Source organism: Silurus meridionalis, chromosome 19, assembly GCF_014805685.1.
Source record: "Silurus meridionalis isolate SWU-2019-XX chromosome 19, ASM1480568v1, whole genome shotgun sequence".
Taxonomy (NCBI): Eukaryota; Metazoa; Chordata; class Actinopteri; order Siluriformes; family Siluridae; genus Silurus; species Silurus meridionalis.
This window is the reverse complement of record NC_060902.1, coordinates 13,302,283-13,314,462: the sequence shown is the minus strand read 5'-3', so window position 1 is coordinate 13,314,462 and position 12,180 is coordinate 13,302,283. Positions and strand designations below refer to the sequence as shown.

Here is a 12,180-nt window from a genome sequence, read left to right as displayed (position 1 = left end):
TCATTAATCCTGAACAAATCTTCAACTCATTCGACTCAAATGCAGCCTCAAACTTGCAGGAAACCGCCACCATGCTTCACTGTTGCCTGCAGACACTCGGTATTGTACCTCCAGCTTTTTGGAAAACAACTTGGATCCTGCTACAGCCAAATATTTCACATTTTGACTCATCTAGAGCACCTTCTGCATCCATGGATGGATGGATGGATGGATAACAGAAACTATATTATAGATTACAGATAAACACTACATAAAAACATCAAATACAATGAAAAATTCTATAATAAAAAAAATTCCGTGTCATAGAAAACGTGCAAGTGTACCAGGTGAGTATGTGATGCTATAGTATTGTATATACTGGACTCTCAAATTCTCTCTTTTTTTTATTTTGTCATTTATTATATATGTGTGTTTGTGTTAAAACACACCCGTGAACAGAGCAGTTCAGTTCTCAGGTATTTTATCTTGTTTTTCCCGGAGTTTTCTCCACCCTTCACCGGAACCGGAAGTGATACTGGGGGAAAATGTTAGCCTAGCAACGGGACCTACCCATGGGTGCTTGTCAATGAGCATGTTTTAATGCAAATAGGTCCATTTGAGGTTTTGTGAGTAGTCTTTATTTTGTTTGTTTCGCTTTGAATAGCGTCTGGTGTCGTGTTGTGTACAGTTGGTATTTCTTTTCGCTTTGGCAGCCATGTTAGCATTATTCATTAGCAGTCACTAGCCGGCTTTATTAGCTTGTTGGCCAGATTCTCTGATTGTTATTTACAAGTGTAAATCCACTATTTACTCCTTTTCTTTTCTTTTGAACTGTCCTCGAGTTTGATTTCACAGGCTTCCCTGTAGGGGATGTTGTGTTCATGCACAACATGGATCATACAAACTTGATTATACAAACATGGCCATTGAGAGAGATTTGTGAAATGTGGCGGATTGACAGCAAAGGTTTTTTTAATCCATCTCAAAAGTCAGACCCCTAACCTGAAAAATAGTGTATTTTTGTTTGAACAAAGTTAAAAAATGCTGGCTGCCAAAACAGGTTACATTGACATTTCTAGACAGTCTTTCTCATTTGGTCAGTTCTTTTTAACCTCCATATTAAATGCTTTCTTGTTGCTCCCAAACATTTATAATGAAGCCAGAGAATAAACTGACCACCTGGAAAAGGTCTACCAATCTGACCCGATCTGTGTGAATAACTGTATCATTGAATTTCTTGTCTTTATAAATTGCACATGACTGTGAAACACATGCCTTGTTATAATTTAACTTTTTAAATTTTTTATAGCAGCCTGTCTGAGTCCGGGAAGATGGGTGTGCTCTTCAAGCCACTGAGATGCGCGATCCGTCTGGCTGTAATCCTGTTTGTTTTGGGAAATGTGTCAGCATCTGAATTCAATCCATACAAGGTGCTGGGAGTGTCCCGACACGCCGGTCAGGCTGAAATCAGGAAGGCTTACAAACAGCTCGTCAAAGAGTGGTGAGGAATCATAAGGATGATGACAGATTTCAAGATCCGTGATTGTAATGCTGCATGAATGTGTTCACCCATAACACTGTATCAATGGTCTGAATTAATGGTGATGTGCTTTATTATAGGCATCCAGACAAGAACAAAGATCCAAGCGCCGAGGACATGTTTATCAAGATTACTAAATCATACGAGGTAGGTTTAAACTTCAAAGACTTGTCTCGAAAATCTGAATCATCTGTCCATAAACCCTTCCCTGAAGCTACCCTAAATATTTTGTGAGGTGTTTAGGTGAGATTAGGCACGGCTTGTTAGAACTGAATTGCTTTGAGTGTGCCTATTTCCTCTAACCTGTCTTGTCTCCTATAGATCCTGTCGAGCGAGGATCGCAGAGCGAACTACGATCAGTTCGGCCAGACAGACGAGAACCAACACCACAACCAGGCGCCGCACGGTTTCCACCACTTCCATGACAGTTTTTACTTTGATCAGTCGTTCTTTCGTTTCACACAGTCAACTCGGGATTTCACGGACAGCAAGCACCTGTTTCAATATGAGAAGTATATGAACGAAGTGGTGCCGGATAGCTTTAAAAGGCCCTATCTGATTAAAATTACATCAGAGTGGTGTTTCAACTGCATCCACATCGAACCTGTCTGGAAGGAAACGGTTCAGGATATGGAGCCGTTAGGTGTGTATTGTCAAAAATAAGTCTCTTTCTTTCATTTAATTTGCATACATTTAGAAAATTCTTTTGAGGCCTCTGTTTGAAAAAATGTAATGACTGAATATAGGTTAACTTATATATTCCACTCTTTTTGCTGTTAGGTGTGGGAATCGGCGTTGTGGATATCGGTTACGAGAAGCGGCTAGCTAATCATCTCGGAGCTCGTGGCGCCCCCTCCATTCTGGCACTCATCAACGGCAGAGTGACCTTCTTTCACAACGCTGTGTCCCGAGAGAACCTAAGGCACTTTGTGGAAAGTTTGCTTCCTCAGAAGCTCGTCGAAAAGGTTAGAACTATAACATAAGCATATGTGCCAGGTACAATGTTAGAACTGCTGGTGTTATTTTTATATATATATATATATATATATATATATATATATATATATATATATATATATATATATATATAATATAGCAAATCATTTTTGTTGGAGTTTACACTACAGTACATGTACAATTCTCCTTAAAAAAAGAAACCAAAACCTTTTTGTTACACGTGAGGGGTCATAGAACGTAACCTCTGCGAGTATCGAGGTTGCACTATGTGTGTAGGAAAAAACCATATTTTGTTTCATTCTTTAATATAAGACAAATAAAAGATTTTGATGCCTCTCTCTTTTTTTAGGTGACGGATGATAACTACATACAGTTTTTGAACGGTTGGAAGGGCGAGAACAAACCTAGTGTTCTTCTTTTTCACACTGCTACTTCAGCACCTTTCCTTTACAAGGTGAAATACTTTCTTTTTGTTGAATATATACCCTATATATAAATCACAGACTATATAAATCACATAATATTAAGTATAATCAGTATGCTTCTATATAAGGCCATAGCAGAGGATCATTTTGTTATTAATCATTACTTTAAGATAATCTTTCCATATTTAATCTTTAACCACCCTGTCTTTACCATGAACCTTTTTATTGTGTTCTTCTGCTTGTAGCTGTCTGCATTTGCATATCGAGACTTTGTGAGGTTTGGGTATGTAGCTCATAGCGAGAGTACGCGTATCCAGCAGAAGTTCAGCGTCAACACGTACGCGCCCACTATGCTGCTGTTTAAAGAGAACACCGAGAAGCCTGCAGACGCTATACAGGTGGGGAAGACTGACACAATAGCAGCTCATTTACCCTGTTTACCAATATCGCACATTTTCCCTTGAAACTCATGCATTAAAGGTTTAATGTGATTTAGATGCATACAAATGAGCTGGCAGTTTATTAGGGATATCTTCCATATACTATACAGCTGAACATTGTTAGTGAAATGCCTGATTTTAGATGCCATGATTCCGATTGAGACCGTTTTTATATATATATATATATATATATATATATATATAAATATATATACATTTTTTTGGTATATATATATATATATATTTTTTTTTCTTTTCTTTTCTTGTGGCTGTTACAATGTCTTGTCTTTACACATCTTTTAACTAAAACTTTCTGCTTTGGAACACTCCAGTCCAGGGGAATAAAAAAGCAGACTGTTGATGAGTTTGTCTCTAGCAACCGCTTCCTTCTGGTGCCACGCCTGGTCAATCAGAAGTTCTTTGACGAGCTTTGTCCAGTTAAACAGTTCCATCGCCGTCGGAAGTAAGGAGACCTGCTTCTTCTGTTTCTTCTGTTAAATTCTAATAATCTGATGATTTTCTAACCACATTGATTTATTTAACCTTTTTATGCTTGTGGAGTGTTTTCTCCAATTTCACTTTCAAATCAGTAAATAATTAAATTCATTGTTAAAACAACTTTATAGCATAATTTCAGTGGAACCCTAATGTGACTAATGTGTTCTTTAATTCTCTTAGATACTGTGTCTTGCTCATCACTGGGGAGGATGAGACGTTTGTGCCTGTAAATGATGCCTTCTTTGACTTTGCCTCTTCAAACACTAAAGAGGTGGTGAGATTTGCCTACGTGTATCAGAGGCAGCAACAGCCTCTCTGTGATGCACTGCTCAAAAAGGAAGACATGAGTCCACCCCAGGTCAGAGTCGAACACACACACGTACACATACACATATATACAGGTAGTCCCAGAGTTACAATGGTTCAACTTAGGATTTTTCAATCTTTTGATGACGACAACAATATAATTTTACAAATATTTACGTTTGTACAACATTTTTATAAATGTTCACTGCATGGATGTACGTATCTCCCCCCTTGTGAGATGCCTTAATCTCTTCAGCAGTTGACAGAGCTCAGTTTTCCCAGTGTCTCCCTTTTTTTTTTTTGGTGTTTTTTGTTTGTAAATGCCCAAATTTAGCTCTTGTGTCTCTCTTTTTGTGTCTCTCTTTTTAATGCCTTTGCTGGACACTAAAACGGAGCGTGTCCACTCGTGAATGTGTGTGTGTGTCTATATATTACGCTAGAATTCAGATTTATTTTATTCTATATTTTTTTACATGATGGTTGTGTTATATTTCTCTTCATGTGTTTCTCTGTATTCATTATAACAGGTGATTATTTTAGAGAGGCGGAGTGCTGCAGGAAAGGTGTTGTACCGGACAGTGACAGGTTGGAATGGGAGTGACGATGATAAGCACCGCCTCTACGAGCAGCTGGAGCTCCTGCAGAGAGACCCAACTATTCTCACCTATGATGCCATGCTGCCTGAACTGAACAATGAGCTCGCTTCAGTGAGTCTCTCTGCCCTCCACCAATCATGTTTGTCAAAAAAATATATATATGAAAAACCTTTACAGTATCAGCAAGCACAACAGACCCACGACAAACATAATCCACAACAAAATCTTTGTGCCTAATGCTAACTACCTAACATTAGTCTCCCCTGCACAGTTTGGGACAAAGCTGCATCCGAATCTGATCGGATTACAGAACAATAAATCTGTATACAAAAAAACACAAAGATCACACTGAAGGCATTTTTGCAGCGAAGAAATAATTAGATTTGTTCCACAGTGTAATCAAAAAGATTTATTCACCTGTTCCATTCTCATTTTGAAATGTAATTTTCTTAATTCCAGATGTTTCTAATTCGCTGGGTGAATGCTGCCTTTGATTACCTTTCTCAAATCTGCTTTGAAATTCTCTACTCAAACTGGTGAGTATGAGAAGTTTCAGGAGTCACTCCTTCTCATCTGTAAGGTTCCACAATTGTGGAGTGCTCTCTTCTCTTTTCTAGATAAAATACAGCCGATACATTTGTCTGAACAGACAGAAACAAGCTTCCATTTTGAGTGTATTAAAAGGGCATAGGGTGCAAGCACTTTGCTGTAAAACACTGATTAGATTCTCTGTCTTCCTCAGGCGAGAGGTGATGCCCATCGTATCTCTGATCTTCTCCGCTCTCTTTATCCTGTTTGGCACCGTCATAATTCAGGCTTTCAGGTAGCAGCTAAAACTCACTTTCGGACATGTTACAAGTTTGACTCATCGCTGTGTAGCTTGGCCATGACTTAATGTTAAAATCAACCATTTTGCAGTGACTCCGAGGATAAAACAGCCAAGCGGAAGGCGAAAGAATCCCCAAAGACGGCAGGAAGCTCTTCAGATACAGAAAATGCATCCAGGTCTAACAGATTTGATCATCACATGCTTCATATTAAAATAGATTCAATTGAACTAAAACGCATTTCTACTACACAAATGAAATCAGGAGTTTATAGCCAAGTAACCAATATATAAAAACCCTGTACATTTTGGATTCCTGTTTGTGTCAAAATTATTATTATTTTTTTTTCCGTTCAGTCGTCCTTCAAAGAAGAACTTTGTAGAGGTGACCGAGTTGACAGACATGACTTATTATAGCAATCTGGTGAAATTAAAACCAGGACACATCAACGTGGTGCTGGTTCTCACAGACTCGTCCAAACAGGTCCTGCTAAAGAAGTTTGCCAAAGAAGTGTACTCGTTCTCAGGGTGAGGCTTGCACTGTTTTGTTTTTTTGTTTTTTGCAAGTTCACTTTCATGAGTATATAAATAGGTGAAGCAAATTCCAGGGAGTAGCTGCAGTGTACTTTTAGAAAAAAATAAAGAAGTAGGAGAAATTGCACGGTGGTAAAATGTTCCAGAGAAACATTCAAAGGATTCTGATGTGTGTACATTATATACATACTGTTAAATTGATTTTTTTTTCTTAACCTGAATCAAATTATAGCACAAAGCAAGAAAAAGAATTACTTGTATTTTATGCTTTATATTATTCTGGTGATATATTTTCTTTCAGCATAATGGGTTATTGCATTTTTAAACACACTGCAGATTTTTCCACATGGTAATATTTACAGAAAATTTTTAACGCTCCTGAAACAAAAGTAGAAAACAAACATTTCAAATATAACTGATGTTTTGGCATTTTTATTACCATTCGAAACTTTTCTCAGCTTGTTGGAAAATGAGCTACCTACTGTGCTCCTGTACTTCTTTGTAATTTAATTGTTAGTTGTTATATAAACTATTAAGGTGTTCATAAGAGTTTCTAATTGTAACTGTGTGCTTTTTCTCAGTTATCAGACTCTCCACTACTCCTTCCTTAATACCGATAAACACAGTAGGTGGATGGACTCGCTCCTGCAGTTGGCGCCCTCTGCCAGGCTTTCAGAAGATGAGGAAGAAGATGGCGCCTCCTCCTGTAGACTGGACTACACCGGCCATGTGCTGGCCCTTAATGGCCATAAAAAGTACTTTTGCCTGTTCAGGCCCACATTCACAGAGGATGAAGATGACGCTATACAGCTTCATCACAAACTGGACCGACTGAACCTATGGATGGAGAAGTTGACCGAGGGCACACTGCCCAGACACCACGTTCCTGTCTGGCCTGATCTTCACTCTACAACCCCTAAAAAATAAAGAGGGGGGTTTGGAACCTCGTGGGAATCTCTTTCAAATATCAGGTCTGGACTCCACTCTGGCTTTTGTATATTGTGAAAAGCAGGAGTTGTTGATGTTAGACTGGGAGTTGACCGCAGGTACAGTCTATGTATAATAGCTGATATTGATTAGAAAAATATACTTACACAGAACATTATTCTGGATTATGCACTGGCTTTCCTCATGGTAGCACCAGGTACATGCTTTTTGCTGCCAGCAGGGGTTGCACTACCAACCTTGTTATTTTGATGTGGGGGGGGGGTGTTTGGGAGTTAGTCTTTGGACTTTGTTTTAGCTGCTGATTTCTGCTGTAGGAACATTTACTGATCGGTTCATGCACAGACGAGAGGAAATTCCTCTCAGAATGAAAACACACGTAATGAGTGAGAGTTTGTCTTTGACCATGTGCCAGATATTTATTGTACAGAAATTAGTTATGTAACAAAATAACTACCATTTTGGGATATATTGAAATGGCAGTATTTCCCTTTGTGTGCTGGAAACAATTTTCTTTTACCCACAAATGCTGTTTTAGATGCGAATCTGACTAAAATACATAAATGATCTGTCCATTATTTTCCTAAAAACCGTTACTAAAGATACATGGCTTGATCATCTATTACTGCTGACTGCATTAATAATTTAAGTAGCAGAAATGTCCAATGTTTTTGTAGCATCTTTAATCCACAGCTGGTCAAAAGCTGTGATAGGTCAGTCACGGTTTGAATGCGCTTCTTATTCTAAACTATATAACCAAACTAAACCTGTTGAAAACGCTATTACTTCTTGATTTATTTGTGTGTGTGTGTGTGTGTGTGTGTGTGTGTGTGATTGTGAAATGTTTGCTTGCATGAGGGGAAAAAATATTTGCCATGTTTTGCTTTGACTTCTCGCATGTAGTGCCTTTTTTTCCCAATTTCATCTTCTGACACATGGAAAAACTTCTCACGTTTACATTTTCCCCAGCGTAAAATATCACGTCCAACATTAATTTAACACGTGTGTGTTTGAGAAGGTCTAAACTTTTCTCAAAGGTAAGTTCTAAAGACCTGGCCTCGGATGATTTCACTATTATTTGAAGAAAGATATTTTAATTTATAAGATGTCACTTTGTTTGTTTGTTCCAAGTCTTATTCATAATGTTTAACTTAAATAAACTTGACTCAAAGACTGCAAAATCCAGACTCTGTTTATTTTTAAAGAATACCACAGCCTAGATTAATCTGTTCTGACTAGTCAGAAGGTGGTGGTATTTCTTCAAGGTAAAATCACATATTACGGAAAAGCTTGGAGGTGCTTATGATGACGTTATGAAAGGGTTCTCGTGTCAGTGCTATGTAACTTGTCCATTAAGGAATAAAAAAATAAGAATGAACTGGTAAATTGACATTTTATATCTTCTATAATGTAAGTGGTAACATGAACTACACTATATGGACAAAGGTTTGTGGACACCTGACCATAAGATTCTTGTGTGATTTTTGACCATCCCATTCCACATTTATTTTTTATCAGCTATAATAATAATCTCCACTCTTCTGGTAAGATGTTCCACTAAATTTTGGAGGGTGGCTGATATCCAGAGGCCTGGGGTGCTTTCCAATTCATTTCAAAGGTGTTCAATAGGGATGAGGTCCTGAACTCTATAACTGGCCACTCAAGATCTTCCACTCTATATCTTCATGGAGTTGGCTTTGAGGCATTGTCATGCTGGAACAGGTTTGTGGTCTTCGTTCAAGTGATGGGCACATTTCGTTCTACCACGGCCAAAGACTTCCTATACAGTTGTGTACCTCCAACTTTGTGTACTGTATGACTTTGTTTCCCAGTACTGTTTAACTAAAACCTAAGTAACTATATCATGGATCAAAAGTGCAACAATTTCTGCAATCAATACAATAAAAATAACTGCTGTGGTTTAAAAGGAGTTGGGCATTTTGGGACATTTGGGATTCCTGGGTCTGTTATACCACCTCTGTGATTGTTTTCCAATAACAATACATAAATACAATTATGTATTACTGCAGTCATTTCATTTATTGGTATTTTTACCTAAGATCTTTGACAGTAAATATATTAGCATGTAATAGACAATACTATTGGTTTATGTTTAATTTACATCAACTTTATTTAACACACAACTGTCTTTTTAAATACGGCTTAAAATTACAAGTAAAGACACTTGCATGTAAAAGTCCACTGATGTAATATGAATTTTTCATATTACAAATCAGCACCAAAAATAATAAACCTTGGTTTATTTTTTGCCAGCAGGATAACAAAACAAAAAAAAAAAAAAACGAGAATCACCAGGATATAAGTGCAGGATGTTTTAGATCGTTAATGTTTAGCTCTAAATGCTTCTACTTTGAACTCTGTCTGAGAGGAATACACATGCACATGTAACTTAGTGACTTATTTTATGACAGGCCTTGAAGCTTCTTCATTCCATCTTCTACATGTCTTTCAGAAAGCTTTCAAAATTTTAAATTCCAGAACAATCTTTATCCCCATGTGTCTTGATGACCCTTGATGTCTTTAACCACTGTAATACATGCTTTTATAAGATCCTGTTTTTGCATAATATTATAAATGGGGTGAAAAATGTCTGCAAAATGAGTCAAAATTCCTTTAGAATAGTGTGCACCCTCTTCATCTTCAGATCCTCTGGTCCGAAAGACTCCGGCAGCAGTTCTTCCACTGTCATCTCCACGTGCGAACCATCCGGTTTGGATAAGTACACCACCCAGTTGCCACCAAACTGACAAAGTGAAACATGGGATATTAAAAAGTTACAGTCATTTCTGCACATTCTTCTCATTTAAGGGATTCAAGTTTGACACATGACTTACTTCCCTCATGAACTGCCTACATGCTCCACATGGGGAGATGAACTGTTCACTCATATCACTATCAAAGCAGAGAGGACTATTGTAAATGACTGCTGCAAGAAAATCTGTTATGTAGATGTATTTATTTAATAGCAGTATGACTCTGTACCTGGCTATTGCAATGGCTTGGAAGTCTCTGTATCCTTCTGATACGGCTTTCGAGATGGCGGTCCTCTCGGCACAGATGCCCAGGTTGTAGCAGGCGTTTTCTACATTGCAGCCTACTTGGAGACAAATTAACAAAATGTTATACATTTCTTTATTTCATATCAGGTTAATAAAGCTACCTAAGGAATTATATAACAATGTTTTCCTAATAAAAAAAATTCTAGAAAATTTCTGACAGTAATTCAATCTAAAATTCAATGCACAGGTTTGTATTAATGCTTTGCTGCACATTTACTACCAGATGGCGGCATAAACTGATTTTAAAATCAGCACATCTGGAAGGAGTCTCCAGTTTCAGTGCTTAAAATGTAACAGTTTTTTTTTTTTTTTGGTTTTGTTTTATGAGAAAAACTGTATTTTGTTACCTTACACTTTTAGACAGAGAGGAGGGAAAAAAACAGGTACATGATGAAGAAATAACAGGAACGCACTTTAAAGTTAAATGTATATTGTATATGTCATATAAATATTAAGTATGTTTCCTGTATAACAGAAGTAAAACACATGCAGATTAATAATCTTGAGAAATTTAATTTACATCACATCACACTTTCGAATTGTTTATTTTTGATCACATTTTATCAGGTTTTATTCCTTAGTTCTCTAGATACACAGTTAATATTTCATGTTTTGATATTTAAATATAATACATAATGTTTACATTGCAAAATGCCAATATCAGGAATCAAACCTTGTAAAAAGAAACATTGTAGGGCATTTTTGAGAGGTTAGAGGCAAAATAATAATAATAATAATAAAAATAAAATACATACGGCGAATCAGACATTGCTAACAACCAGGCAGTGTGGTTGAGCAAACTGTGTCCTGGGATGTTTTTAAAGTTATTTAGCTAATATGACTTCCCGTCATTATACAGTAATTAGAAACAGAAAACTGTAATTTAATTGCCAAATTATAGACCATAAATTATTCACCGTTCTCATGAATTTCCTATTAAGAAACAAACACTATGTTAATCATTAACATGGTAGAATTTGTTATGAAATCCTAATGTGTTAATGATGACCCTACTAATCCTTTCCTTTTTTTTTTTTTAGAACACAAACATGGTACAGTATGTCCTCTTTGTCCATAATCATAGGCAAAGTAAGTGACCACATCCTACATGCATTCACAATTTCAGTTTTTTTCAGCTATATTTCTTTTATTTGCAATCTTATAATTGATTGTGAGTGTTAATGTAGTTGCCACGACATGGTCTTGCTGTGGTTTCTCTTCTTTATTATAACTCTAGTTCAACTGAAATGAGCTACAACAGTGAATCTTGTTTTTTTTTCCCCTTTCTTCTTACCTTTTTAAATTATGGATATGCTTCCAGTGCATTCAAACGCCTAAGAGCTGCATGCTAGTCCTCCCATGACATTGCTTATGTAACCAATAGCATCATACTGTATATATTATTTAAACAGTTTGAGGAACTGAGAATCTGTTGATTACGTGTAGAGATGGGATGAATACTGTGTGTGTGTGTTCTATTTTAATACATACAGCGACAGATAGATAGACAGATAGATAGAACAAAACTATAACCGTTTTTAAAAAATACCTTCATAATGAAGTCTTGGAAATGTGTTTCCTTTCTAACTGGGTGTCTAACAACATGTTTTATTTACACTTTCTCACCTGTGAATACTTTGCCATCATTGACCAGAAGTGCAGCCCCAACTCTGAACTTGCTGTAGGGACAGTACGCAAACGTTTTAGCCTCCAGAGACTGACGGATCAGCCCCGTTACCCCTGAGGGGTTTATCTTTAAGCCTGTTGTCAGCCCATGTAGCAGTTCAGGTCTCCCATTCAGGTCTCCCATCTGGCTCTGCTTTCTGTGTGTGTAGGTGTTCTGTGTGTTTCTCTCTAACTACAGTCCTTTTTTTTCTCTCATCCCTTTGCATCCTTTGACCGGCCTAACTATTTCTCTGCTCAAATTTGAGTTGACACGTAGCCAATCCCTGTTCTGGGATCTTCTCTCCTCCTTCACTCCACCCCCAACCCCATGTTATTCAGGGTGTTGTAATGCATCGAGCGAACTTGACTTACATAACCACATCAAAGTC

The 12,180-nt window shown here is 37.2% G+C and overlaps 2 protein-coding genes across 5 annotated transcripts; one reads left to right on the top strand and one right to left on the bottom strand.

Moving 5' to 3' along the window:
- The first annotated feature begins 503 nt into the window (after nt 1-503).
- dnajc16l (DnaJ (Hsp40) homolog, subfamily C, member 16 like) lies at nt 504-8,227 on the top strand. 3 transcript variants are annotated; one of them, XM_046875639.1, is made up of 15 exons: nt 504-605; nt 1,292-1,480; nt 1,600-1,666; nt 1,841-2,162; nt 2,300-2,484; nt 2,826-2,930; nt 3,147-3,299; nt 3,674-3,804; nt 4,020-4,197; nt 4,673-4,852; nt 5,201-5,277; nt 5,484-5,564; nt 5,660-5,746; nt 5,925-6,095; nt 6,683-8,227. In XM_046875639.1, exons 1-15 carry the CDS (start codon nt 580-582, stop codon nt 7,026-7,028), a joined length of 2,298 nt encoding a protein of 765 aa, XP_046731595.1. In that variant the 5' UTR covers nt 504-579; the 3' UTR covers nt 7,029-8,227. The 3 variants fall into 3 exon arrangements, with proteins under 3 accessions (XP_046731595.1, XP_046731594.1, XP_046731596.1); XM_046875638.1 differs by having other exon boundaries at nt 1,289-1,480; XM_046875640.1 differs by having other exon boundaries at nt 536-600; nt 1,289-1,480.
- Nucleotides 8,228-9,065: 838 nt separating this feature from the next.
- Nucleotides 9,066-12,029, bottom strand: cdab (cytidine deaminase b). Of its 2 annotated transcripts, none has more exons than XM_046875368.1 (4): nt 11,753-12,029; nt 10,050-10,164; nt 9,902-9,959; nt 9,066-9,810 (listed from the first exon to the last, which is right to left on the bottom strand). In XM_046875368.1, exons 1-4 carry the CDS (start codon nt 11,934-11,936, stop codon nt 9,670-9,672), a joined length of 498 nt encoding a protein of 165 aa, XP_046731324.1. In that variant the 5' UTR covers nt 11,937-12,029; the 3' UTR covers nt 9,066-9,669. The 2 variants fall into 2 exon arrangements, with proteins under 2 accessions (XP_046731324.1, XP_046731325.1); XM_046875369.1 differs by having other exon boundaries at nt 10,050-10,161.
- Nucleotides 12,030-12,180: the final 151 nt, after the last annotated feature.

What these genes read in the sequence shown, in the direction of transcription:
- cdab (XM_046875368.1), bottom strand. Translation starts at nt 11,936, where the DNA reads ATGGGAGACCTGAATGGGAGACCTGAACTGCTACATGGGCTGACAACA. An exon ending in TGATGGCAAAGTATTCACAG is followed by an intron (nt 10,165 to 11,752) that starts GTGAGAAAGTGT and finishes TTTGTCTCCAAG; the next exon opens with TAGGCTGCAATGTAGAAAAC. An exon ending in CAAGCCATTGCAATAGCCAG is followed by an intron (nt 9,960 to 10,049) that starts GTACAGAGTCAT and finishes CTGCTTTGATAG; the next exon opens with TGATATGAGTGAACAGTTCA.
- dnajc16l (XM_046875638.1), top strand. Translation starts at nt 580, where the DNA reads ATGCAAATAGGTCCATTTGAGGTTTT. An exon ending in AGCCTGCAGACGCTATACAG is followed by an intron (nt 3,300 to 3,673) that starts GTGGGGAAGACT and finishes GGAACACTCCAG; the next exon opens with TCCAGGGGAATAAAAAAGCA. An exon ending in AAGACATGAGTCCACCCCAG is followed by an intron (nt 4,198 to 4,672) that starts GTCAGAGTCGAA and finishes TCATTATAACAG; the next exon opens with GTGATTATTTTAGAGAGGCG.